Source organism: Callithrix jacchus, chromosome 22, assembly GCF_049354715.1.
Source record: "Callithrix jacchus isolate 240 chromosome 22, calJac240_pri, whole genome shotgun sequence".
Classification (NCBI taxonomy): domain Eukaryota; kingdom Metazoa; phylum Chordata; class Mammalia; order Primates; family Cebidae; genus Callithrix; species Callithrix jacchus.
The window spans coordinates 4,068,295-4,095,000 of record NC_133523.1 but is presented as its reverse complement, the minus strand read 5'-3'; the positions used below and the strand labels follow the sequence as shown (position 1 = coordinate 4,095,000).

The following is a 26,706-nucleotide window of genomic DNA, read 5'->3' as shown; positions in this document are numbered from 1 at the left end:
CCAATACGGTGAAACCCTACTGGGGTTTAAAATTAAATTAAATTAAAATACCAAAATTAGCCAAGCTGATGGTGCATGCCTGAAGTTCCAGCTACTTGGGAAGCTGAGACGTGAGAATCGCTTGAACCCAGAAGCGGGAGGTTGCAGTGAGCCAAGACCGCGCCACTGCACTCCAGCCTGGACAACAGAGCAAGGCTCCATCTCAAAGAAAAGAATCATGTCTATAGCCACTATCCAGAATCACGCTTTCAACCCCTTTGCTGATGCATATCAGTGACAACCTGCTTCCTGCTGGCACTGAGCATTGTAACCATATAAGAATTCAACAGAGGTCGGGCACAGTACCTCACGTCTGTAATCCCAGCACTTTGGGAACCTGGGATTGCGGGTGGATCACAAGGTCAAGAGATGGAGACCATCCTGGCCAACATGGTGAAACCCCATCTCTACTAAAAACACAAAAATTGGCCGGGCGCGGTGGCTCAAGCCTGTAATCCCAGCACTTTGGGAGGCCGAGGCGGGTGGATCACGAGGTCAAGAGATCGAGACCATCCTGGTCAACATGGTGAAACCCCGTCTCTACTAAAAATACAAAAAATTAGCTGGGCATGGTGGCGCGCGCCTGTAATCCCAGCTACTCGGGAGGCTGAGGCAGGAGAATTGCCTGAACCCAGGAGGCGGAGGTTGTGGTGAGCCGAGATTGCGCCATTGCACTCCAGCCTGGGTAACAAGAGCGAAACTCCGTCTCAAAAAAAAAAAAAACACAAAAATCAGCCAGGTGTGGTGGCAGGTGCCTATAAATAATCCCAGATACTCGGGAGACTAAGGCAGAAGAATCATTTGAACCCAGGAGTTGGAAGTTGCTGCGAGCTGAGATTGTGCCACTGCATTCTAGCCTGGGTCACACACACACACACACAAACCCAGAATATAGGAAAGTAATTCAGCTACAGGTGACCAGTGCAAGAATATCTGCCGGTTCCTTATAGAGACTGGACTGGCTAAGGACAGTCAGGTGAAGATTTACGGTGTTTTTTTTTTTTTTTTTTTGAGATCGAACCTCACTGTCACCCAGGCTGAGTGCAGTGGCGCCATCTTGTCACTGAAACGTCCGCGTCCTGGATTCAAGAGATTCTCCCACCTCAGCCTCTTCAGTAGCTGGGACTACAGGTGACCACCACCACGCCCAGGTTTTTGGGGTTTTTTTTTTTTGTAATTTTAGTAGAGATGGAGTTTCACTATGTTGGCCAGGCTGGTCTTGAACTCCTGACCTCATAATCGGCCCACCTCAGCCTCCCAAAGTGCTGGGATTAAAGGCATCAGCCACCACGCCAGGCAGGTTCATGGGTTTTAAGTGCTTGTGGCTCACTGAAGCTTCAGTGAGGATTTCCTTGCAGTGAGTAGAATTTCCTTTTTGTCCCTTGTCACAAGTTTCAAAACCTCACAGCTTGTATGACGTGACCATTTGTGGTCTGCTTTTAACTTGGACTAGTGTTAACTCCGTGTAATAAACTTCATACATTAAAAAAAAAGTTTATAGGCCAGTTCGGTGGCTCACGCCTGCAATCCCAGCACTTTGGGAGGCCAAGGCAGGTGGATCACAAGGTCAGGAGTTCGAGACCAGCCTGATCAATATAGTGAAACCCTATCTCTACTAAAAATATACAAAATTAGCCAAGAGTGGTGGCGGGCACCTGTAATCTCAGCTACCCGGGAGGCTGAGGCAGAACCGCTTGAACCCAGGAGGCACAGGTTGCAGTGAGCTGAGAACGCGCCATTGTACTCTAGCCTGGGCAACAAGAGGAAAGCTCTGATAAAGAAAAAAGTTTATAAAAACATATCTACAAACAGAAAGAACATTACTTTTTTTTTTTTTTTAAAAGATGGGGTTTCACCATCATGGCCAGGCTGGTCTTGAACTCCTGACCTCAGGTGATCCACCCATCTCGGCCTCCCAAAGGGCTAGGATTACAGGTGTGAGCTGCCGCGCCCGGCTTTTTTCTTTTTTTTTTTTTTAAGATGGGTTTCACCATGTTGGTCAGGCTGGTCTTGAACTCCCAACCTCAGGTGATCTGCCTGCCTTGGCCTCCAAAGTGCTTGGATTACAGGCGTGAGCCACCACGCCAGGCCTTTTTTTTTTTTTTAAACCACAGTCTTGCTCCGTCGCCCAGGATACAGTGCAATAGCATAGTCTTGGTTCACTGCAACCTCTGCCTCCTGGGTTCAAGCAATTCTCTTGCCTCAGCCTCCTGAGTAGCTGGGATTACAGGTGCCCGCCACCACACCCAGCTGATTGTTTGTATTTTTAGTAGAGACGGGGGTTCTACCATGTTGGCCACGCTGGTCTCGATCTCCTGACCTCAAGTGATCCGCCCGCTTTGGCCTCCCAAAGTGCTGGGACTGCAGGTGTGAGCCACCGAGCCCGGCCTTGACATTACTCTTGATACATGCGTGGGCTTCACCCAGTCAGTCGAAGGACAGAAAAGGAAAAGACAGAAGAAAAAAAACCAAACAGGATTGTGCCTCACGACGACAGCATCTGCTCCCGCTTCCTGCCTGCCACAGATTTCAGACACAGGCACTGTTACCAGCTCTGCTTTTACATAAGGAAAAAAAACTGGCGGTGCCGTAGCTCACACACCTGCAATCCCAACACTTTGGGAAGCCCAGGTGGGAGGATGGCTGGAGGCCAGGAGTTCGAGACCAGCCTAGGCAACATGGTGAAATCCATCTTTACTAAAAATCCAACCGTTAGCCAGGTGTGGTGGCTTGTGTCTGCAGTCCAGCTATAGGGAGGCCGAGGTGGGAGAATTGCTTGAGCCCAGGAGGTGAAGGTGGCAGTGGGCCGAGAGGTTGGCACTGCACTCCAGCCTGGGCCATAGAGAGAGGCCCTGTGTCAAAAAAAAAAAAAAAAAAAAGCCGGGCGCGGTGGCTCACGCCTGTAATCTCAGCACTTTGGGAGGCCGAGGCGGGTGGATCACGAGGTCAAGAGATCAAGACCATCCTGGTCAACATGGTGAAACCCCGTCTCTACTAAAATAGAAAAAATTAGCTGGGCATGGTGGCACGTGCCTGTAATCTCAGCTACTCGGGAGGCTGAGGCAGGAGAATTGCCTGAACCCAGGAGGCGGAGGTTGCGGTGAGCAGAGATCGCGCCATTGCACTCCAGCCTGGGTAACAAGAGCGAAACTCCGTCTCAAAAAAAAAAAAAAGAAAAAAAAAAACTAAGGCACACAAAGGGTCCCTGGCCCCTCTGGTCCCTGCCTACACCTCCAGCCCCCTCAGCCACCCACAACCCCAGCATGCCTTTCTTCATGCCAACATGACTTTGCCCATGCCATTCCAACCTACTAAAAAGCTCTTCCCTTCAGCTTGCTCTGACAAACTGCTACTCATCCGTCAAAGCCCTAACTCCCATGTCCACTCTCTCCGCCCCAGCCCTGGAGGGATGGAGGCAGCGTGTCCCACGGTAAGCGCCTCATCTGTGTTTGTGTATATTACTGTAATACCTCCTCCTGGGACAGCCGTGTCAGGCTGGGCACCCCTCATGCCAGTGACCCGGGCGGCTTCCTGGAGGAGGCTGCCGTACGCACCTCCTCAGCAGCAGCAGCGGGCGCGTGCAGCTGGTGCAGCCGGAGCCAGGTGGCTTTGTACTTGTCCAGTTTCTGGCCTTTGTACTTGACAGAGGCCCAGCCGCAGCCTGACTTCTTGGCAGGGTTCACCAGCTTCTTGCAGTGGGTGGCCCAGGCGCTGGGTGAGTTGAAGACCTGCCCCGTCTCCTGCCACATGATCCTTCCGTCCGGCTGCAGGTCTCCCAGGAACTTCTTCCCCTGCAGCCACAGTTGGCTGGCTGGGGCCAGGACCAACACCCAGCACACCCTCTCTCCCAGGGTCCTCCCCAGCCCCACGCTCCCCGACGCATCCACTTGCAGAGCTTCCAGAAACGCCTCCCAGGCTGGCTTCAGGGTCCCCTCAGTGCCTGGGAGTCCATCCCACACACCTCACCAGCCTGCACGAAGCTGCCCCGCAGGAATCTGCACCCCGGCTGTCATGACCAAGAAGCCCCTAATCAGGGACAGGGTCTGGCAGTCCTGATCCCTGCTGTGTCTCTAGGATGTGACGCTCAGCAGTTGCTCAATTCAGAAACTCCCATTCACCACGTGAACAATGTGCTTCCATTCACAAACTGACAATAAGGACAACCGTAATGGTAGTAACACAGGGCCAGGTGTGGTGGCTCCTGCCTGTAACCCCAGTACTTTGGGAGGCCGAGGTGGGCAGATGACCTCACCTAAGGAGTTCGAGACTGGCCAACACGGTGAAATGCCATCTCTACTAAGAATAAAAAAATTGGCTGGGCACGGTGGCTCACGCCTGTCATTCAAGCACTTTGGAGGCCAAGGCGGGCGGATCACCTGAGGTCAGGAGTTCAAGACCAGCCTGACCAACATGGTGAAACCCTGTCTTTATTTAAAAAAAATAATAAAATAAAATAAAAAAATTAGCTGGACGTGGTGGCAGGCATCTGTAATCCCAGATACTCGGGAGGCTGAAGCAGGGGAATCTCTCGAACCCAGGAGGTGGAGGTTGCAGGGAGCCGAGATTGCCCCATTGCATTCCAGCCTACACAAAAGAGCAAGACTCTGTCTCAAAAAAAGAAAAGGCCAGGCGCAGTGGCTCACACCTGCAATCCCAGCAGTTTGGGAGGCCCAGGCAGGTGGACAACGAGGTCAGGAGTTCAAGACCAGCCTGGCCAATATGGTGAAATGCCGTCTCTACTAAAAATATGAAAACAAATTAGCTAGGCATGGTGCCGTGCGCCTGTAGTCCTCCCAGCTACTTGGGAGGCTGAGGCAGAAGAATCACTTGAACCTGGGAGGCAGAGACTGCAGTGAGCTGAGATCGCACCACTACACTCCAGCCCCGGCGACAGAGCTAGCCTCCATCTCAAAAAAAAAAAAAAAATACCAACCACAGATAAAGCTCTTACCATGTGGCAGGCACCTGGTGAGGGCTTCATTCATTTAACCCTCCCCTAATCTTCCCATGGAGGGAAAATATTCCATTTTACAGTGGCGAAACTACAGGAAGGCCCCGGTGTTGCCCATCTGACCCTGCATGGGTGGCGGCTCCTCTGAGCCTCAGTTTCTTCTTTGCAGGATGGACCTATGTCCTCCCCATCAGTAGGACCCATCTGTGCCTCAGATTTCTCTGTCCACACGGGCTTGTCTAGCAACGAGAGCTTCAAGCCTGAGTTTCTCCTCCCTACAACTGGCTCCCCCATCAAGGGACCTTCAAGCCTCAGTTTACCCTCCCCCATACCTAGTTCCTCCCTCAGCAAGGGAGCTCCAAGCCTCAGTTTCCCCTCCCCACACTGGGGTTTGTCCTGCAGCAAGGGAGCACCGGGCCTCAGTTTTCCCTTCCTGCCCAAGCCGCGACGGGAGGAGGGAAGCGGGGTGCTCACCAGATAGTAGATGGACAGCACCCCGGCGCCGGGCTCCAGCAGCGCGTCTTTGAGGAGCACCCGTAGCGTGACCGCGCGCCTGGTGAGCGCGCCCCCCGGCCCGCCGCAGCCCCCCGCTCCGGCCCCACCGCCGCCGCCGCCTCCTCCGCTGCCGCTGCTGCCGCCGCCGCCACTGCGGCCGCTGCCCACTCCCGCATTCGGCCGCTCGGGGTCCTCGGCCTCCGCCTCGTTCTCGTCCTCCTCCGGCGCCTCCTCGCCCGCGCCGCCCGCCGGGGACAGCGGCTCCGGAGCTGCGGGCAACGAGAAGCTGCAGAGAGGCCGCGCGTCCCCCGCCGCGGTAGCCGGACGCCCCGCGCCTCCGCCTTGCTGGGCCCGCCGTACCTGCCATGGCCGCGCCTCCCCGCGCCCGGGCCGCAGACTGCGGCTTCCCGGCACGTGACGCGGCCCCGCCCCGGGGAGGGAGGAGGCGCCCTAGTCATTGGCCGCCGCCGGGGTCGGGGGTGGGGCTCGGCGCTCTGGGGTGGGCGGGGAAACTGAGGCCTCGGGGCTGCCCACGCAGGAGAGACCGGGAACTCAGCCTTCCCGGAACATTCGGGAAACTGAGGCCTGACGCTCCGCTCCATGGGATGAACTGGTGACCGGGAGCTCGTTGGTGCCAGTGGGGAAACTGAGGCCTCGCTGTTCAGGGATAGCGGTTGCAAGGTGGAAGCCTGGGGCGGGTGCGCGAGTGGCTCAGCCTGCTGCAGGGAAAGGAGAACTGAGGCTTGCGCCCACCGCGCTTAAGGACCTCAGGCTTCAGCCTTTGGGATCAGGATAGAAACGGGTCCCGGGGGGACAATGCAGACTCCAACAGGGAACAGCCTCGCGCAGACACAGGTGGAGCCAAAGCGCCCAAGCCGGCCTCACACCCTCCCGGGCGGCCCTTGACTGATTCCATGATTGGACCGTAGCGGAGCCCGTCAGCTAATGATAAGAGCCCATTTATTTCACCCTCAACCAATCGGTAGCAAGCTGCTGGATTTCCCGCGTCAGCCAATCCCTATTGACTATCTGATTACACCAACTGGGACTTGACCAATGGGCAGACGTCCACATAGACCAATCAGACGAAAGCTTTAGTTCTGAGCTCAAACAATGAGAGTTAGGGACTGGACTCAACCGGCCAATCAGCTCCGGCTATAAGGCCAGCCGAGTCCGGCCTTCCATAACCCTTGGGCGGGGCAGGTGGCAGGGACGCGCAGGTTGCGCGCCCTATCAGTGCAGTCCCGGCCTTTGTCCCGGACCCTGTACCGGGACCTTTGTCCCCGAGCCCAGGCGCTGGGATTCCCTCCCCCCCCGCACTGGCACGGCTGAAAGTCAAGGATGGGGACTTCCTAAAGCTACGGGGCACCGTGGGATGGGTTCAAATGGGGGGGCTTTGCCCAGACAGCCTGTCGGGAAGTGGGGACAGGTCAGTAGGGGTGCGGGGGAGGCTCTCCAGGGCTCTAGGGAATGTCCTCAAGAAGAAGACTTGACAGAGAGCAAAGACTGGGTACATGCGAACTATTATTATTGTGCAGTCCAGGCACCCTGTAAGGGCCCCACCCTGACTGTCCAGCCGACCACGGGCATCCCCAAGGCTCCCAGACTGAGCATAGCCCAAACCGGCCTCGGTTTATTTCCCCAAGTCCTTACACGCTTCCTCCTTGGCTGTTTTCTGTCCCCTGCCTTCCAAAACCCTGAGCCACACCTGCAGCTTCTTGCACCTGAATCCTGGCCATCCCAATGGGTCTCAGGCCTCCAAACTCATGCCCCATCTGTTTATCTTCCACTGTTACCCCAGAGGGCTCTTTCTGCGACGCACCTATTACCACCTCCCTCCCATATTATTATTATGTTTCTTTTTTTGCAGGGGGGAATAGGGTCTCTCTGTCACCAGGCTGGAGTGCAGTGGCACGACCTCGGCTCACTGCATCCGCTGCCTCCGGGGTTCGGGCAATTCTGCTTCAGCCTCCCCAGTAGCTGGGACTACAAGTGAGCGCCACCACGCCCAGCTAATTTTTTTGTATTTTTAGTAGAGTCGGGGTTTCACCATGTCTTGACCTTGTGATCCGCCCGCCTCGGCCTCCCAAAGTGCTGGGATTACAACGTGAGAAATTTTTGTTTTGTTTTTTTTTTTTGAAGACAGAGCTTTGCCCTTGTTACCCAGGCTGGAGTGCAATGGCGCAATCTCGGCTCACCGCAACCTCCGCCTCCTGGGTTCAGGCAATTCTCCTGCCTCAGCCTCCTGAGTAGATGGGATTACAGGCACGTGCCACCATGCCCAGCTAATTTTTGTATTTTTAGTAGAGATGGGGTTTCACAGTGTAGAGCAGGCTGGTCTCAAACTCCTGACATCAGGTGACGCACCAGCCTTGGCCTCCCAAAGTGCTGGGATTACAGGCATGAGCCACCAGGCCCAGCGTATTTTCTTTTATTTTTGAGACAGGGCCTTGCTCTGTCTCCCAGGCTGGAGTGCATTGGTGCAAATATGGCTCACTGCAGCCTTGGCCTCTAGGACTCAAATGATCCTGTTGCCTCAGCCTCCAGAGTAGCTGAGATAACAGGCATGCACCACCATGCCTAGTTCATTTTTAATGTCTTTGTAAGAGAATAGGCTCTCATTATGTGGCCCAGGCTGGTCTCCAAGTCCTGGCCTTAAGCAGTCTTCCCATTTGGGCTCCCAAAGTGTTTGGATTAAAGGCGTGAGCCACTGCACCTGCCCTCCTCCCATGCTCTAAATCCTTCTGTGGCTCCATTTGACAAATGAAATGAAAACTGACCACCCTGGCTGGGAGTAGTGGCTCACACCTGTAATCCCAGCACTTTGGGCAGCCGAGGAGGGTGGATCACCTGAGGTCAGGAGTTCGAGAACAGCCTGACCAATATGGTGAAACCCCGTCTCTTAAATAAATAAATAAATTAATTAATTAAATAAACATTAAAAAGTAGAAAAACTTGGGGAGGAAGGGGAGGGTGGGGAGAAATAACATGGGAAAAATGCCAGATGTAGTATTCGCCTAAAGTTAAAAAAATTAATTAAAAAAAAATTAAAAATATGGCTGGGCGCAGTGGCTCACGCCTATAATCCCAGCACTTTGGGAGGCGGAGGCGGGTGGATCACTAGGTCAAGAGATCGAGACCGTCCTGGTCAACAAGGTGAAACCTCGTCTCTACTAAAAATACAAAAATTAACTGGGCATGGTGGTGTGCGCCTGTAGTCCCAGCTACTCAGGAGGCTGAGGCAGGCGAATTCCTTGAACCCAGAAGGCAGAGGTCGCGGTGAGCCGAGATCGTGCCATTGCACTCCAGCCTGGGTAACAACAGCGAAACTCCGTCTCAAAAATTAAATTAAATTAAAAAATAAAAAAATAATTTTTTTTTTTTTAAAGACAGTGTTTCATCATATTGGTCAGGCTAATCTCGAACTCCTGACCTCAGGTGATCCGCCTCAGCCTCCCAAAGTGCTGGAATTACAGGCGAGAGCCACTGCGCCCAGCAAAAAAAAAAAAAAAAAAAAGAACAAGAAATCATTCTATTATAAAGATAAAAAAATAAAAAATAAAAGTGGAAAACTTATGGCCGGGCTCGGTGGCTCAAGCCTGTAATCCCAGCACTTTGGGAGGCCAAGGCGGGTGGATTACTTGAGGTCAGGAGTTTGAGACCAGCCTGGCCAACATGGTGAAACGTTCTTTTCTTTTTAAGACGGAGTCTCGCTCTGTTGCCAGGCTGGAGTGCAGTGGTGAGGATCTCCACTCACTGCAACCTCCACCTCCCAGGTTCAGGCTATTCCCCTGCCTTAGCGTCCCCAGCAGCTGGGACTACAGGCATGTGCCCCCATGACCAGCTAATTTTTTTGGGGTTTTTTTTTTTTTTTTTTGAGACAGAGTTTCGCTCTTGTTACCCAGGCTGGAGTGCAATGGTGCGATCTCGGCTCACCGCAACCTCCGCCTCCTGGGTTCAGGCAATTCTCCTGCCTCAGCCTCCCGAGTAGCTGGGATTACAGGCACGCGCCACCATGCCCAGCTAATTTTTTTTTTGTATCTTTAGTAGAGACGGGGTTTCATCATGTTGACCAGGATGGTCTCGATCTCTTGACCTCGTGATCCACCCGCCTCGGCCTCCGAAAGTGCTGGGATTACAGGTGTGAGCCACCGCGCCCGGCCTTTTTGATATTTTTTAGTAAAGACAGGATTTCACTACATTAGCAAGGATGGTCTCAATCTCCTGACCTCATGATCTGCCCACCTTGGCCTCCCAGTGTTGGGATTATAGGTGTGAGCCACCGTGCTCAGCTGAAACTCCGTTTCTACTAAAAAACACAAAAATTAGCTGGGAGTGGTGCCGGGCGCCTGTAATCCCAGCTAAAAAGGAGCAAAACCCTGCCTCAAAACAAAAACAAAAAGAAACCAAAAGCTAAGTGCTCTGACCTTGCTTAGTACAGCTGAAACTATCAGCTTCGTCAGACAGCTCCGTGGACGAATGCATTGTCCAGAGTCCCACGGCCTTTCTGCGGTTTCTAAAACACCCGTTCTGCTGTGTGTACAAAACCCAGGCCGTCCAGCCCTGGTAACTTAAGGAAATTGACTTTGTAATATTAAAACTCCCAAAAATGCAGTCTCCAAGCCCAGATGGTGTCACGAAGGAATTCTGCCAAAGGTTCAAAGAATTAACACCAATTTCACATAATCTCTTCCAGAAAATTGAAGAGGTCAATTCCCAGTTCATTTATGGAACTATGACCCTGATACCCAAAACCAGATAAAAACAGTAGAAAGAGGCCGGGTGCGGTGGCTCACGCCTATAATCCCAGCACTTTGGGCGGCTGAGGCGGGTGGATCACGAGGTCAAGAGATTGAGACCATCCTGGTCAACATGGTGAAACCCCGTCTCTACTAAAAATACAAAAAATTAGCTGGGCACGGTGGCGCGTGCCTGTAATCCCAGCTACTCGGGAGGCTGAGGCAGGAGAATTGCCTGAACCTGGGAGGCAGAGGTTGTTGCAGTGAACGGAGGTCGCGCCACTGCGCTCCAGCGAGACTCCATCTCAAAAACAAACACTAGAATGTTCTAGAGCTTGCTTGCAGGATCAATATTTCCATTCTGGGCTGTGGCCAGGAGTAGGCTGCTGTGGTGGCTGTGAGAAACACACAAGCAGCCTGGAGGTATTGGCCGTAGGCGTCCTACAACCGACGTTTTTTTGAGATGCAGTTTCACTCTTGTTACCCAGGCTGGAGTGCAATGGCGTGATCTCAGCTCACCGCAACCTCTGCCTCCTGTTCAGGCAATTCTCCTGCCTCAGCTTCTGGAATAGCTGGGACTATTAGTGCCACCATGCCCAGCTAATTTTTTGTATTTTTAGTAGAGACGGGGTTTCACCATGTTGACCAGGATGGTCTCGATCTCTTGACCTCGTGATCCACCCGCCTCGGCCTCCCAAAGTGCTGGGATTACAGGCATGAGCCACCGCGCCCGGCCACAATCAACTATTTGATCAGGATACATCCTTCTGTAAAGCTCCAGGAGAGCATGACCAGGTGGGGACCTTTCTCAAAAGGAGGGGTGGCTTTTCCATGTCCTCATCATTTCTTTTTTTATTACAAAAAACAAAACTAAAATAAGGCTGGGTGCGGTGGCTCCCACCTGTAACCCCAGCACTTTGAGAGGCCGAGGTGGCAGATCACAAGGTCAGGAGATCGAGACCATCCTGGCTAACACGGTGAAACCCCGTCTCTACTAAAAATACAAAAAATTAGCTGGGCGTGGTGGTGCCCACCTGTAGTCCCAGCTCTTCGGGTGGCTGAAGCAGGAGGACCGCTTGAGACTGGGAGACTGCAATGAACTAGGCTGCAGTGAACTATGATTGCGCCACTGCACTCCAGCATCGAAGACAGAGTGAGACACCATCTAAAAAAAAACTGCAGATGGAATTGAAGTTGCTAGTCAGCTGACTTTAAAATAGGGAGAGTACAGTGGGTTACCCAGGTGGGCCCAATCTAATCATTAGGGTTCATCAAAGCGAAAGGGCCAGGTGTGGTGGCTCACACCTGGAATCCCAGCACCTTCGGAGGCCGAGGCGGGCAGAATACTTGAGGTCAGGAGTTTGAGACCAGCCTGGACAACATGGTGAAACCCCCATCTCTACTATAAATACAAACATTAGGCAGGCGTGGTGGGCAGCGCCTGTAATCCCAGCTAGTCAGAAGATGGAGGCAGGAGAATCTCTTTGAACCCGGGAGGCAGAGGTTGCAGTGAGCTGAGATCGAACCATTGCACTCCAGCCTGGGTAACAAGAGTGAAACTGCATCTCAAAAAAGAAAAAGAATAAATAGCCCGGCGCGGTGGCTCACGCCTGTAATCCCAACACTTTGGGAGGCCGAGGCAGGTGGATCATGAAGTCAAGAGTTCAAGACCAGCCTGGCCAACATAGTGAAACCCGTCTCTACTAAAAATACAAAAAAAAAAGTAGCTGGGCACCTATAGTCCCAGCTACTTGGGAGGCTGAGGCAGAATTCCTTGAACCCGGGAGATGGAGGTTGCAGTGAGCCAAGATCACACCACTGCACTGCAGCCTGAGTGACAGAGTGAGACGCCATCTCAAAAATAAATAAATAAATAAATAAACGAAGAGACAGACCATGCCCCTGTCTTTGCAGATACAGACAATATTATTCTCCCATTCCGGCAGCCTCATACTTTCTCTCTGTTCTCAGTTCCATGCCGGAGAGGCCGGGATTTCCCTAGGATCACTGGACCTGCCTGGTTCAGCCTCCGCCCAGCCCTGGCAGGGGAGGGAGCTGACGGGCAGACAGAGGAGGGGAAACTCCCCTGGAACCTGTTTCTCAGCTTCCCGGCCCAGCTAGGACACCCACTGCAAGGAGAGGCCAGGAGGAAGACCCTGGCCCCGACATGGCCTCTGCCATGAGGCCACCCCGGGTCCCCAAACCCAAGGGTGTCCTGCCTTCACACTACTATGAGAGCTTTCTAGAGAAGAAGGCACCCTGTGACCGGGTAAGGTAGGGCAGGGGACTGGCACTGTTGGGCCACCACGGGCAGGTGCAATACCTCTCTGAGCCCCAGTCTCCCCATTCGCCAAGGGGGGCGGGGTGGGTGCCGGATGGGGCAGGGCACGTGCTGTGGGCTGGGGAGGATTCTGGCCGTCTGTCTCTGTGGGTCTTCGGATTTGGTTTCTTTTTCTCTCCCTCTCTCCCTCTCTCCCTGGCCTGGTCTGTCTCTTCCGACGTCTGTCTCAGTCTCTCTCTCTCTCTCTGTCTCAAGCTTTGCTTTTCTCTCTGGATCACTCTCTCAAACACAAACAAGACCAGGAACTTCCTCCAGGAAACGGGGAGCCCTCTGACTCCCCGGCTTCCTCCCCCTCCCAGCCCAGAACTCCGTGGCGGCCGGGGTCAAGGCCAGGACAGGTGACAAGTGAGGACACTAAGAACTGGTGGGGGCCACATTCCACAGGACAGATAGTGGCCATGGAAAATGCACGCATGTTCGCACACGTGCGTGTGTGTGTGTGTGTGTGTGTTTATGTCTTCCTCAGAATAAAGTCCCAGCCCCTCCATTCCTCCTAAGGCCCCATCTTTCCCTCCCCATGCCCCAAATTCATTTTCTTTCTTTCTTTCCTGTCAGCCAGGCTGGAGTGTAATGGCACCATCATGGCTTACTGTAGCCTCAAACCCCTGGGCTCAAGTGATCCTCCCACCCCAGACTCCTGAGTAGCTGGCACTACAAGCGTGGCCACGTTTCCTAGCTAATTTTTAATTAATTAATTTTATTTTATTTTTGAGACACAGTCTCGCTCTGTTGCCCAGGCTGGAGTGCAATGGCACCCTCTCTGCTGACTGCAACCTCAACATCCCAGGTTCAAGAGGTTCTTGTGCCTCAGTCTCCCGAGTAGCTGAGATTACAGACACTGGTCATCATGCCCGGCTAATTTTTGTATTTTTAGTAGAGATGGCGTTTCACCATGTTGGCCAGGCTGGTCTCGAACTCCTGACCTCAGGCAATCTGCCCACCTTGGCCTCCCAAAGTGTTGGGATTATAGGAGTGAGTCACCGCACCTGGCCTAATTTTTTTTTGTAGAGATGAGGGTCTGGCTATGTTGCCCGGGCTGGTCTTGAACTACTGGCCTCAAGCGATCCTCCTGTCTCAGCCTCCCAAAGTGCTGGTATTAGAGAAGTGAGCTACTGCACCTGCCTCCTTTTCTGATACAGACCAACACAGACGCCCCCAGATCCTCCCGCCCCTCCCTGCCTCTGCTCTGAGGTTTCCTTTCCTATAGCGGAGTGAACTTTTCCTTCTGCCTCCATGCGTCCAAATCCTCCCCAACCAACAAGTCCTCTGAAGGTGCTTGTTGTGGTTAGGAAAGATCCTGGGACCAGGAGCGGTGGCTCACGCCTATAATTCAACACTTTGGGAGGCCGAGGCCAGCAAATCACTTCTAGACCAGCTTGGCCAATACGGTGAAACCCTGTCTCTACTAAAAATACAATAATTAGCTCGGCGTGGTGGCGGGTGTCTGTAGTCCTAGCTACTTGGGAGGCTGAGGCAGGAGAATCACTTGAACTTGGGAGGTGTAGGTTGCCGTGAGCCGAGATCACACCACTGCACTCCAGCCTGGGTGACAGAGTAAGACTCTGTCTCAAGACAAAAATAAATAAATAAAAATAAAAGTAGGGCCAGGCGCGGTGGCTCAAGCCTGTAATCCCAGCACTTTGGGAAGCGGAGGCGGGCGGATCACGAGGTCAAGAGATCGAGATCATCCTGGCCCACATGGTGAAACCCTGTCTCTACTAAAAATACAATAAATAAATAAATAAAAACATTAGCTGGGTGTGGTGGTGAGCACCTGTAATCTCAGCTACTCAGGAGGCTGAGGCAAAAGAATCGCCTGAACCCAGGAGGAGGAGGTTGCAGAGAGCTGAGATGGTGCCACTGCACTCCAGTCTGGGCGACAGAGCAAGACTATCTCCACTCCCTCCCCCACCCCAAAAAAAAGAAGATCCTGGGTCTGAATCCAGAAGACCCAGGTTCTAATCCCAGCTCCACACTTTCTTTACTCCCAGGCCTTATGCAAGTGACTTAATCTTTGAGGCTGAGTCTTCTGTCTTATGAAATAGGGCAGTTAGGGCTGTAGTCCCAGTTCACATGCTGAGGACTTGACTCAGCACAGGCCCGGGTGCTTCCCATGTAGAAACTCACCTAATGCTCATGAGATCCTCCAAAGTTGGTACCATTATCAGCGCCATTTTACAGCTGGGGAAACAGATAAAGACAGCTCAAATATCTTGCCCAACAGCACTTCGTGGGTACATGACAAAGCAATATGGTAACTGGTAATACTGTGTTTAATCCCAGTGCCTGCAGCAGGGCTGGCACAAAGCAGGCCTTCAGTAAATGTTAGGTACATGCATGTGCATATCTGCGTGTGTGTCTACTGATGGACAGACGGATGCGTAGATGCGGGATGAAGGGGGGGATGGGCAGAGGCTTGGTGAATGGATAGATGTGGGCTGGATGGTGGCTGAGAGGATGTGTGGGTGGATGGATGAGTGCATACACGAGTGGGTGGATGGATGGATGGATGAGTGGGCAGATGGGTGGGTAGATGGATGATGGATGGATGGATGAGTGTGAGGATGGATGAGGGATGGATGGATGAGTGGGTGGGTGGATGGATGGATGGGTAGATGGATGGATGAGTGCGTGGACAGATGGATGGACAGATGATGGAAGGATGGATGGATGAGTGAATGGATAGGTAGGTGGACAAATGGATGAGTGGATGGATGGATGAGTGGATGGATGGTGGGTGATGTGTGGATGGATGAATGAGTGGATGAATGGGTGGATGATGGATGAATGATGGATGGATGGGGGTGATGGACGGATGGATGAGTGGGTGGATGGCGGGTAGGTGGTTAGATAGATGAATGGATGGGTGAATGGTAGGTGGATGGATACATGGGTGGATAATGGATGGATAGATGGAGGGATGGATAGATGAATGACGGATAGATGGGGTGATAGACGGATGGATGAGTGGGTGGATGGCGGGTAAGTGGTTAGACAGATGAATGATGGGTGAATGGTAGGTAGATGGATGCATGGTGGATAATGATGGATGGATGATGGATGGATGGGGTGTGATGGAGGGATGAATGAGTGGGTAGATGGGTGGATGGATGGATGGATGGATGGATGGATGTGTGAATGGTAGGTGGATGGATACATGGGTGGATAATGGATGGATAGATGGAGGGATGGATGATGGATGGATGGGGTGTGATAGAGGGATGAATGAGTGGGTAGATGGGTGGATGGATGGATGGATGGATGAATGGATGTGTGAATGGTAGGTGGATGGATGAATGGGTGGGTAGATGGATGGATAACTGGATGATGGTTGTGTGGATGGGTGGGTGGGTAGATGGATGGTGGGTGGATGATACATAGATGGCTATGGGTAGCTGGATGATGGAAGATGGATGGGACACCATTAAACCAGTTAGTTCAACTTACCCCTGGAGCCCCCATCTCCATAGACTGGGGGAGCTGCTTGGGGTCCCAAATCACATCAAGGTTCCATTTGGTCCTTTCTCAGAGGAAAACAGATACCCAGAAGCTGGGCCGTCTCAGGGAGGGTCTTCCTGAGAAGCCAACATTTGATCAGAAATGCAAGGCAGGAGGTGACAAAGATCTGGGGGCAGAGTGGGGCAGAGACCACAGCCAGTGCAAAGGCCCTGAGGCAGGATTGAGGACGTGAGAGGCACTCAGCTTTGCCGCCTCACCTCCTCTTTCTGCACTTCTGGTCCCCAGGATTACAAGAAGTTCTGGGCAGGCCTCCAGGGTCTCACCATTTATTTCTACAACAGCAAACGAGACTTCCAGGTAAGGAGGGAATGGAGGCTCCAGGGCTGGCCTTCCCTTGACCTCAGAGACCAAGCAGGCAATGTTGATGGTGAGGCCAAGGTGGCTGCTACATCATCTGGGGGCCTGGAAGCCAAAGAACCGGAGCCAGACCCTTGCTTCTGTGCCCTCAGCACGCGGAGAAGCTAAACCTGGGAGCATTTGAGAAACTCACAGACGAGATTCCCCGGGGAAGCTCACGTGACCCTGGCACCCACTTCCGCCTGGTTCTCCGGAATCAGGAGATCAAGTTCAAGGTAGGTCCCTTGGTGGAGGGGTGGGGAGAGGAGGTGCTGGCAGAAGATGCTTAAATGCTCCCCCTCCATTGTGCCAACCACGAAGGGACAGGTAGTACAGGGCCCTGTGGGTCCCAGGTAAGAATTAGGTCTTGGCCGGGCATGGTGGCTCACGCCTGTAATCCCAGTACTTTGGGAGGCCGAGGCGGGTGGATCACGAGGTCAAGAGATCAAGACCATCCTGGTCAACATGGTGAAACCCCGTCTCTACTAAAAATACAAAAAATTAGCTGGGCATGGTGGCGCGTGCCTGTAATCCCAGCTACTCGGGAGGCTGAGGCGGGAGAATTGCCTGAACCCAGGAGGCGGAGGTTGCGGTGAGCCGAGATCGTGCCATTGCACTCCAGCCTGGGTAACAGGAGCGAAACTCCGTCTAAAAAAAAAAAAAAAAAGACTTAGGTCTTGACCCCAAAGGAGCTAAGTGCTATGGGAGGGTTTATTTTATTTCAATTATTATTCTTGTTTTTGGAGAGGGAGTCTCGCTCTGTTGCAGAAGCTGGGGTGCAGTCTGCAATCTCGGCTCACTGCAACCTCTGCCTCCCAAGTTCAAGCAGTTCTCTTGCCTCAGCCTCCCAAGGAGCTAGGATTGTAGGCATGCACCACCACACCCGGCTACTTTTTGTATTTTTGGTAGAGATAGGGTTTCTCCATGTTAGCCAAGCTGGTCTCGAACTCCCGATCTCAAGTGATAAGCCCACCTCAACCTCCCAAAGTGCTGGGATTACAGGCATGAGCCACTGTGTCTGGTCTATGGGAGGGTTCAGAGCAGGAAAAGTCTGGAATCTGATCTTTGTTTTCTATTATTTTATTTTGAGACAGGGTCTCTTGCTTATTGCCCAGGCTGGAGTGCAGTGGTGAGATCCTAGTTCACTGCAGCCTCTACCTCCCAGGCCCAAGCGGTCCTCCCACCTCAGCCAAGCACATGCCACTATACCTGGCTAATATTTTATTTTATTCTTTGAGATGAAGTTTCGCTCTTGTTACCCAGGCTGGAGTGCAATGGCAGGATCTCGGCTCACTGCAACCTCCGCCTTCTGGGTTCAAGCAATTCTCCTGCCTCAGCCTCCCGAGTACCTGGGACTACAGGCACGTGCCACCATGCCCAGCTAATTTCTGTATTTTTAGTTGAGACGGGGTTTCACCATGTTGACCAGGCTGGTCTCGATCTCTTGACCTCGTGATCTACCCGCCTCAGCCTCCCAAAGTGCTGGGATTATAGGCGTGAGCCACCGCGCCCGGCCAATATTTTATTTTTTGCAGAGACAGGGTGCTCATTATGTTACTCAGTCTGATCTTGAACTCCTGAGCTCAAGTGATCCTCCCGCCTCGGCCTTCCCGAGTGCTGGATGACAGGTGTGAGCCACTGCGTCCAGCCTGATCTGTGCTTCAAATGTCCATATAATAGCATCAGAAATTATAGTACCTGGGACAAATGGGGTCATGAAAAAAAAGTAAAAAACAACAAAAGAAATTACAGAACCAGCCAGGCATGGTGCTCATGCCTGTATATGAGCACTTTGGGAGGCCACGGCAGAAGGACAGCTTGAGCCCCGAAGTTCAAGACCAGCCTGGGCGACAAAGCAAGACCCTCATGTCTAAGAGAAAAAAAAAAAAAAAGCCAGGAGAGGTGGTGCATGCCTGTGGTTCCAGCTACTCAGGAGGCTGCGGTGGGAGGATCCCCCGAGCCCAGAGGGATGGAGGGTGCAGTCAGCCATGATTTCAACATGGCACTCGAGCCGGCAGGACCAGAGACCCCTGTCTCAAGAAAACAAAAAACAAAACACCCAGATACCAAACCAAAACAAAACCAGAAAGAAAACAGCTCTTTGGGCCAGGCACACTGGCCACGCCTATAATCCCAGCACTCTGGGAAGCCGAGGCGGGGGGGCGGGGGGGAGCTGATCACGAGGTCAGGAGTTTGAGACCAGCCTGGTCAACATGGCGAAACCCTGTCTCTACTAAAAATACAAAAAATTAGCCAGACATGAGAGTGGGTGCATGTAATCCCAGCTACTTAGGAGACTGAGGCAGGAGACTCGGTTGAACCTGGGAGGTGGAAAGTGCAGTGAGCGATTGTTCCACTGCACACAAGAAGGAAAAAGGAAGGAAGAGAAAACAGAAAAAGAAAGGAGGGAGGGAGGGAGGAAGGAAGCAAAGCAGAGAAAAGAAAATAGCCCTTAGAAGTGCTCCAGTTCCATTTCATACATGAGGAGACTGAGGCTCAGTGACACGATTCTTTTCTTTTGTTCCACAGGTGGAAACCTTGGAATGTCGAGAGATGTGGAAGGGCTTCATCTTGACGGTGGTGGAGGTAAGAGTAGTGGCTCTCTGCGCCCTCTCTCCCATTTTCTTTTTACCATCCTTCATTTTCCAAACAAGCCCAGTTTCACCATTTTGGCCAGACTGGTCTCGAACTCCTGACCTCAAGTGATCCACCTGCCTCGGATCCCAAACTGCTGGGATTACAGGTGTGAGCCACAGCGACCAGTCGTATTTCTTATTTTATTTTACTTTTTTCGAGACAGGGTCTTGCTCTGTTGCCCAGGCTGGAGTGCAGTGGTGTGATCATAGCTCACTGCAGCCTCCAACGACGAGGCTCAAGCAGTCCTCCTGCCTCAGCCTCCCAAGTAGATGGGACTACAGGCACAGATCACCACATCTGACTAATTTTTAAAACTTTGTAGAGCAAGGGCTGGGTGCAGTGGCTCACGCCTGTAATCCCAGCACTTTGGATCACGAGGTCATGAGATCGAGACCATCCTGGTCAAAATGGTGACACCCCATCTCTACTAAAGATACAAAAAATTAGCTGGGCATGGTGGCGCGTGCCTATAATCCCAGCTACTCGGGAAGCTGAGGCAGGAGAATCGCCTGAACCTAGGAGGCGGAGGCTGCAGTGAGCCGAGATCGCGCCATTGCACTCCAGCCTGGGTAACAAGAGAGAAACTCCGTCTCTAAAACGGAAAAAAAAAAATACAAAATTAGTTGGGCGTGGTGGAACATGCCTGTAATCCCAGCTACTCTGGAGACTGAGGAAGGAGAATCACTTGAACCTGGTAGGCAGAGGTTGCAGTGAGCCGAGATTGCGCCATTGCACTCCAGCCTGGGCAAGGAAAGCAAAACTCTGTTTAAAAAAAAATTTTTTTTTTGTAGAGCAGGGCTCACTATGTTGCCCAGGCTGGTCTCCCAACTCCTGCACCCAAGCCATCCATCCACCTCGGCCTCCAAAAGTGCTGCGATTACAGGCGTCTGATTTCCCTGTTTCTTGGCTTGCCCTGGCAGCCAGAGTTTGAGACTTGCCTGGCCCCTGGAGACTTTTGTTTGAAACCCTAGATTCCAGCATCTCCTCTCATGCAACCCCTCTGCACCCTCTGGAAGCCCTCTTTGCCTCGGAAGGTGTCAGAGTTTATGGCTCTGAGCTCTGTCCTCAGTTTGTCACTGTGTGACTTGGGCACAGCCGTCCATTCACGGCCAGCTGGGTGTAGTCACTGTCCCTTGATCGCCTGCCCCTCAGCTCCGTGTCCCGTCCAACCTGACCCTGCTTCCTGGACACCTATACATGATGGCTGAAGTGTTGGCTAAAGAGGAGGCACGCCGTGCACTGGAGACACCCTCGTGAGTGCCCTGCCCGTCCCGAGGGGCTGCAGGATGGGGCTGGAGGTGGGTGTGGGGCTGACGGTGGGCGGTGAACTGGGTCTTGGATTTTGCATGATGACTCCATTAAGGTAAGGCCCATGCTGGGAGGTGGGGGAGGGTCTCCAGGAGGGGCTGAGGGGCCTAGAGGACTGAATGTGTCTTCAGAGGTGAGGCTAGGCCTGAGGAGTGGGGGCAGAATGGGCGGGGGGGGGTCAGTCTAGGTGTCTAGAAGGTGGGGCTGCGCCTCTGGGGAGGGGTTATTTGCGTAGCCAGGACCCCAGAGGCGGGGCCTGGATGGGGGGCGGAGCATCGTCGTTGTGGGCGGTTTTTGGTGATTAGGGAGGCAGGCAGGGCCTCCAGGGAAGGCTGCAAGTGCCTACAAGGTAGGGCTTGGTCTCCCTGGCCTGGGTCTGTGCCTTGCGGTTGGGATTGTATCTTCCGGGACAGAATTAGGAGCCTGGTTGTCCACGGTGGCTAGCGCCTGTCATCTCAGCGCCTTGGGAGGTCGAGGAGCGAGGACTGCTTGGTCCCAATTCTAAAGCAAACAAAGGGGCAACATAGCGAGCCCCCGTCTCTTAAAAAAAAAAAAAAAACCCGGCCAGTCCCAGTGGCTCACGCCTGTAATTCCAGCACTTTGGGAGGCCGAGGCGGGCGGATCACCTGAGGTCGAGAGTTCGAGACCAGCCTGACCAACATGGTGAAACCCCGTCTCAACTAAAAATAAAAAAATTAGCCGGGTGTGGTGATGCATGCCTGTAATCCCAGCTACTCAGGAGGCTGAGGCAGGAGAATCGGTTGAACCTGGGAGACGGAGATTGCAGTGAGTCAAGATCGTCCTATTGCACTCCAGCCTGGGCAAAAGGAGCGAGACTCTGTCTCAAAAAAAGAAACAAAACAAAACAGAAAAACACAGAAAGGCCGGACTGGGTCTGGAGCGCAGGGCAGGGTCTCCTGGGCCCAGGAGAGGGGGATGGAGATGGGGCTGGGTCTCCGAGGAGGCGGGGTTTACGTGCGGAAGAGCGGACCTGGTCTCCGGGGTCACGAGTGGGTGACGCGGCCCGCCACAGGTGCTTCCTGAAGGTGAGCCGGTTGGAGGCACAACTGCTCCTAGAGCGCTACCCCGAGTGCGGAAACCTGCTGCTGCGGCCCAGCGGAGACGGCGCGGACGGCGTGTCGGTCACCACGCGGCAGATGCACAATGGGTACGCATGCGCGGCTCGGGAGCCGTGGGTGGGAGGAGGCTGGGCGCGGGGGTGTGGTCAGAAGCAGGGGCGGAGCTCGACCCGCACTAGTGGATAGGCCTGGCGGCGGAGCCTGAACTTAGAAGGGAGACTGGGGGCGGAGTCAGAGCTGAGCGGGGAAGGCTGGGGGCGGAGTCAGAGCTGAGTCGGGGAGGCTGGCGGCGGAGTCAGCTGAGCTGGGCGGGTGGGGGGCTGAGTCAGCTGTGTAGCTGCGCGGGGCGGGCTGGGGATGGAATCAGCTGAGCGGAGGAGACTGGGGGCGGAGTCAGAGCTGAGCTGGGCGGGTTGGGGGCGGAGTTAGCTGAGCTGAGTAGACTGGGGGCGAAGTCAGAGCTGAGCAGGGAGGCTGGGGGCGTAGTCAGAGTTCAGCTGGGCGGGTTGGGGACGGAGTCAGAGCTGAGCTGGGCGGGTTGGGGGCGGAGTCAGCTGAGCTGAGGAGACTGGGGGCGGAGTCAGAGCTGAGCTGGGAGGCTGGGGGCGTAGTCGGAGCTCAGCGGGGCGGATTGGGGATGGAGTCAGAGCTGAGCATGGGAGACTGGGGGCAGAGTCAGAGCTGGACAGGGCGGGCTGGGGGCGGGATCAGAGCTCCGGGGTTGTGGGATCCAGAGGTTGGCCCTGTCCCAGGTATGGGGTCAATGCCTGGGGGCGAAGGGAGAGCCCAGGCAGGGCTGCAGACCCCTCTGCAGGAGCAGCCAGGTTAGGAGGGTTAGGAGCTGGGACAACCTGTAGGTAGACTCAGATCCCTGGGTTAGGGTCGGCTCCTCCAGAACGTAAGGTACGCAGGGGCCGGGTTTGGGCCTCTGGAGGGGACGAAGTCAGATCCAGGGGTGGGAATGAGCCCTTTGGATAGAGTCAGGATCTATGGGTAAAGTCATGGCCATGACCCTTTGGAAGTTTAGTAGGGCTGTGGAAGCTGAGCCACTCTGGGGACGGAGTCAAATTTTCAATCCCAGTCCAGGGTTAGGCAAGGCAATGTATAAAGTGGAGTCGGGGCCTGGGGATGGAGCCATTGCAGGGGGCGGGGCTTTACCCGGGGCGGAGTCTTTAGGGCCTGGTTCTCCCTGGGCGCAGTGCCTTTTCTGAAGTGGTGTCAGTGTGGCCCGGTCTCTCCCTGGAGGCAGTGCCAAGACCAGGGGTGGGGTCTTCTGTGGGAGCAGAGCTGGGAACGGGCAGTCAATACTCGGGGAGGATAGAAGGGCTTAGGTCCTTGATGGGGTGGAGCCAGTCAGGGGCGGGGCCTTCTCTGGGGGTGGAGCCAGTCTGGACCCAGTTCTATTGGGGGAGGAGCCTGGGGTCGGGGCGGAGCCTGGGGTCGGGGCGGAGCCTGGGGTCGGGGCGGAGCCTGGGGTCGGGGCAGGCCTTCCCGGGGATAGGGAGCGATATGGGAGCCTGGGCTGAGCCCCTCACTCACTCTCTGCTCGTGCAGGACTCACGTGGTCCGGCATTATAAGGTGAAGCGGGAGGGAACCAAGTACGTGATCGACGTGGAAGAGCCGGTGAGCCGTTGGGCCGGAGTCCCCAGACGTGCTTTTGTGGGGTCTGCGCCCCTTCCCCAGCAGCCTGACCGCTGTCCCGTTCGCCCCCAGTTCTCTTGTACTTCCCTGGACGCCGTGGTCAACTATTTCGTGTCGCACACCAAAAAGACGCTGGTGCCCTTCTTGTTTGACGAGGACTACGAGAAGGTGCTAGGTGGGTGCGGCTTCGGGGAGTTCGGGGGCCCAGGCCTCACCTCTCCCGCCCCCGCCCGGACCGACGGGGCCGCCCTGGCCGCCCCGCTTCCTCCAGGCCGCCCTCTCTGTTCCAGGCTACGTGGAAGCCGATAAGGAGAATGGCGAGAGTGTGTGGGTGGCGCCCTCCGCCCCGGGCCCAGGTGACGTCCCCTCCCTGCGGGCCGAGGTGGGAGGGATCGAGGACCCCACATCCAGCCACACCCCCTCAGTTTGGTGGCTGCGTTGCTTGTATCTGATGTTACTCACAAAATTGCAGGGACAGAAATGACTCAGATCCTGCCTTCGGGGTGTGGGGGCGGGGTGGGGAGGGTCCCAGCTTGTGGGGTAGGGTGGTGGAACGAGCTCAACGCAGACACTCTCATCCTGTAGGGTCGAATTTGGGGTGGAGGTAAAACCTGGGTTGGAGAGAGGCACCTAGAGTTTGGGAGAAGATGGGAGCACAGAAGGGAAAGCTTCCTAGGGGAAGTCTTTGCAGACGGTCCCAAAAGATCTTCTTAGGTAGAAATGGGGATTGAAGGGACAGGGGGGTGCACCCGGACAAACAGTAGCCCCCTAGAGACCGGGAATCCGGATGGGTGTTGGTAAATAGGTGGAAATGGGTCCTGTTTATGGAGTCGGAGGAGGAGGCAGAGAACACACTAGAAAGGAATGTAGGATGGGTGGTCTGGTCTTCCCTGCACTGGGCGTGTACAGGGACCCCCAAGTGCCATATCCACACACACATGCATGATCCATGAACGGTGGCCACCTGCCTAGCCAGAAGCTGGCACACACTTGGGGCAGGCATGATAGATCCACACATGGGTAAATACACGTGTACCCCAATTCCAGTCATATACACACACTACGTAGCACAGACACACCTGTCTCACGCTACAATAGTGTGTGCACATAAATGCAGACACTTCCATGCACAAGCACAAAATCAGACACGTATAGACACATGGGCATAACACACATCTAGATAAGCACTGAGGCAGATACTTTGGTAGGCGTGCAGTCACGCAAGTATACACATGCAGGCGTGTGCACAAACCCTGCACTTCGATTTGACGTGTGCAGATAAAGTCAGTGTATATCTGTATGCAACGTGGAAACATATTTTTTTTCGAGACAGTCTCACTCTGTTGCCCAGGCTGGAGTGCAATGGCACTATCTTGGCTCACCGCAACCTCCGCTTCCCAGATGCAGGACATTCTCCTGCCTCAGCCTTCTGAATAGCTGAGATTACAGGCCCGTGCTACACGCCTAGCTAATTTTCTGTATTTTTAGTAGAGATGGGGTTTTACCATGTTGGTCAGGCTGGTCTCGAACTCCTGACCTTGTGATCTACCTGCCTGAGTCTCTGAAAATACTAGGATTACAGGCATGAGTCACCGCACCTGGCCCAGATTTTTTTTTTTTTTTGAGACATAGTCTCGCTCTGTCACTTAGGCTGCAGTGCAGAGGCCCAATCTCGGTTCACTGCAACCCCTGCCTCCCAGGTTCAAGCGATTCTCCTGCCTCAGCCCCCTTAGTAGCTGGGATTACAGGCACCCACCACCATGCCAGGCTAATTTTTATATGTTTAGTAGAGATGGAGTTTTACTGTATTGGCCAGGCTGGTCTTCAACCCCTGACCTCAGGTGATCCATCCACCCCAGCCCTCCAAAATGCTGAGATTACAGGTGTCAGCCACCACGCATAGGGACACATGCCCGTCTCCAGTCATGCACACAGACCACACCCCCCCGCCATGTCCCTGTATGACGTGTCTTGACAGCTAACTAACTTTCCCCATCAGGTCCTATACCCCGCACAAGTGGCCCCAAGCCACCACCTCCTGCGTCTGTGCCTGTGTCCAGCCAGGACAAGCTGCCCCCATTACCCCCACTGCCCCCACTACCAGACCAGGAAGAGAACTACGTGACCCCCATTGGGGATGCCCCAGCTGTTGACTACGAGAACCAAGACGGTGGGTGGGGAGCAGAGCTGCTGAGAGCTGGGGGGGGGCGGGTTGCAGGAACAGGTTAACAGCTGATGTGACACTTTGTTCACACAGTGGCTTCCTCCAGTCGGCCGGTCATCCTGAAGCCGAAGAAGTTGCCAAAGGCTCCTGCAAAGCCTCCAAAGCCGCCCACCGGACCCAAGCCAGGTAGGGTCCCCTCCAATCCCTCCCTCACCAGATGGCCGGCCAGCCTCAGCCCTTGTATTTTTTTAAATTATTATTATTTTTTATTTTATTTTATTTTTTTGAGACGGAGTTTCGCTCGTTACCCAGGCTGGAGTGCAATGGCGCGATCTCGGCTCACTGCAACCTCCGCCTCCTGGGTTCAGGCAATTCTCCTGCCTCAGCCTCCCGAGTAGCTGGGACTACAGGCGCACGCCACCATGCCCAGCTAATAATTGTATTTTTAGTAGAGATGCGGTTTCACCATGTTGACCAGGATGGTCTCGATCTCTTGACCTCGTGATCCACCCGCCTCCGCCTCCCAAAGTGCTGGGATTACAGGCGTAAGCCACTGTGCCCAGCCATTGTTTTTGTTTTGAGATGGAGTCTCACTCTGTCACCCAGGCTGGAGTATAGTGGCGTGATCTCGGGTCACTGCAACCTCTGCCTCCCAAGTTTAAGGGATTCTCCTGCCTCAGCCTCCTGAGTAGCTGGGATTACAGGCACCTGCCATCACGCCCATCTAATTTTTCTATTTTTAGTAGAGAAGGGGTTTCACCATGTTGCCCAGACTGGTCTCAAACTCCTGACCTCAAGTGATCCACCCACCTCAGCCTCCCAAAGTGCTGGTATTACAGGCGTGAGCCACCACACCTGGCCTCATCTGTCTTCTCTTCCAGAGCCCAAAGTCGTTAATGGTGGCTTGCCCAGGAAGCTGCCAGCCAGCTCAGCCCAGCCTCTCTTCCCCACACCGGGTAAGGGGTCTGCAGGGTCAGTGCGGGGCAGGCTTCCCAGGCGCGTGACCCATGCAGTCACACAGGGCCCCACACTCCAAAACACCCTGCCTTTTAAGGCTCCGCTGTCTCTGTCTTGAAATTCCTAATGCTTTTGAGCACACTGTCATGTTGCCCTGCAAATCCGTAGCTGGTCCTGGGGGCTGTCGGGGGGCGGGGCACGGACTGGGGATTCCTAAGCCAGCTGCAGCCCCTACTCCTAAACCCCCAGGGCTGGCGGACGTGACCGCAGAGCTACAAAAGAAGCTGGAGAAGCGGCGCGCGCTGGAGCACTGATTCGGACATGCCGGGGACCAGTGGGCCAGTCCCGGGGCACAGCTCAGTGACCAGAGTCTTTCTCCCAGGATTAAAACTCTGACCCCAGGACCCATGTGTCTGGCTTGGCTTGGGGGAGTAGGGGATGAGGGGTCCGTCAGATGTCTGCCTACGGATGGCCCCATTCACTCCCAATGATCCTTAGT

At 54.2% G+C, this 26,706-nt stretch overlaps 2 protein-coding genes across 7 annotated transcripts in view; one reads left to right on the top strand and one right to left on the bottom strand.

The window, feature by feature from the left end:
- Positions 1-5,884, bottom strand: part of MPND (MPN domain containing) — a 22,687-nt gene extending 16,803 nt beyond the window's left edge. For 2 of the 3 annotated variants that reach the window (XM_054250178.2, XM_017967842.3), the window contains exons 1-3: positions 5,846-5,884; positions 5,465-5,754; positions 3,594-3,830 (exon numbers count right to left, since the gene is read on the bottom strand). In XM_054250178.2, coding sequence (XP_054106153.2) covers positions 3,594-3,830; positions 5,465-5,754; positions 5,846-5,852 — 534 coding nt within the window. In that variant the 5' untranslated portion in view covers positions 5,853-5,884. The remainder of the gene's footprint in view (positions 1-3,593; positions 3,831-5,464; positions 5,755-5,845) is intronic. The other variant, XM_054250179.2, reaches the window with a different exon arrangement.
- A 786-nt stretch (positions 5,885-6,670) lies between these two features.
- On the top strand, positions 6,671-26,609 carry STAP2 (signal transducing adaptor family member 2). 4 transcript variants are annotated; one of them, XM_078361561.1, is made up of 13 exons: positions 6,671-6,914; positions 16,310-16,381; positions 16,534-16,656; positions 18,950-19,006; positions 20,210-20,310; positions 21,399-21,533; positions 22,999-23,068; positions 23,159-23,261; positions 23,377-23,442; positions 25,086-25,256; positions 25,344-25,436; positions 26,132-26,206; positions 26,457-26,609. In XM_078361561.1, the coding sequence occupies exons 1-13, from the start codon at positions 6,861-6,863 to the stop codon at positions 26,519-26,521; spliced, it is 1,185 nt and encodes a 394-aa protein (XP_078217687.1). In that variant the 5' UTR covers positions 6,671-6,860; the 3' UTR covers positions 26,522-26,609. The 4 variants fall into 4 exon arrangements, with proteins under 4 accessions (XP_078217687.1, XP_003735498.4, XP_035142720.3 ...); XM_003735450.6 differs by lacking the exon at positions 6,671-6,914 and adding an exon at positions 12,320-12,493; XM_035286829.3 differs by lacking the exons at positions 6,671-6,914; positions 23,377-23,442 and adding an exon at positions 12,320-12,493.
- Positions 26,610-26,706: the final 97 nt, after the last annotated feature.

Coding starts and splice junctions, on each gene's coding strand:
- STAP2 (XM_003735450.6), top strand. CDS start 12,392: ATGGCCTCTGCCATGAGGCCACCCCGGGTCCCCAAACCCAAGGGTGTC. Junction 23,262..23,376: donor GGACTACGAGAAGGTGCTAG/GTGGGTGCGGCT, acceptor TCTCTGTTCCAG/GCTACGTGGAAGCCGATAAG. Junction 26,207..26,456: donor GCCTCTCTTCCCCACACCGG/GTAAGGGGTCTG, acceptor CTAAACCCCCAG/GGCTGGCGGACGTGACCGCA.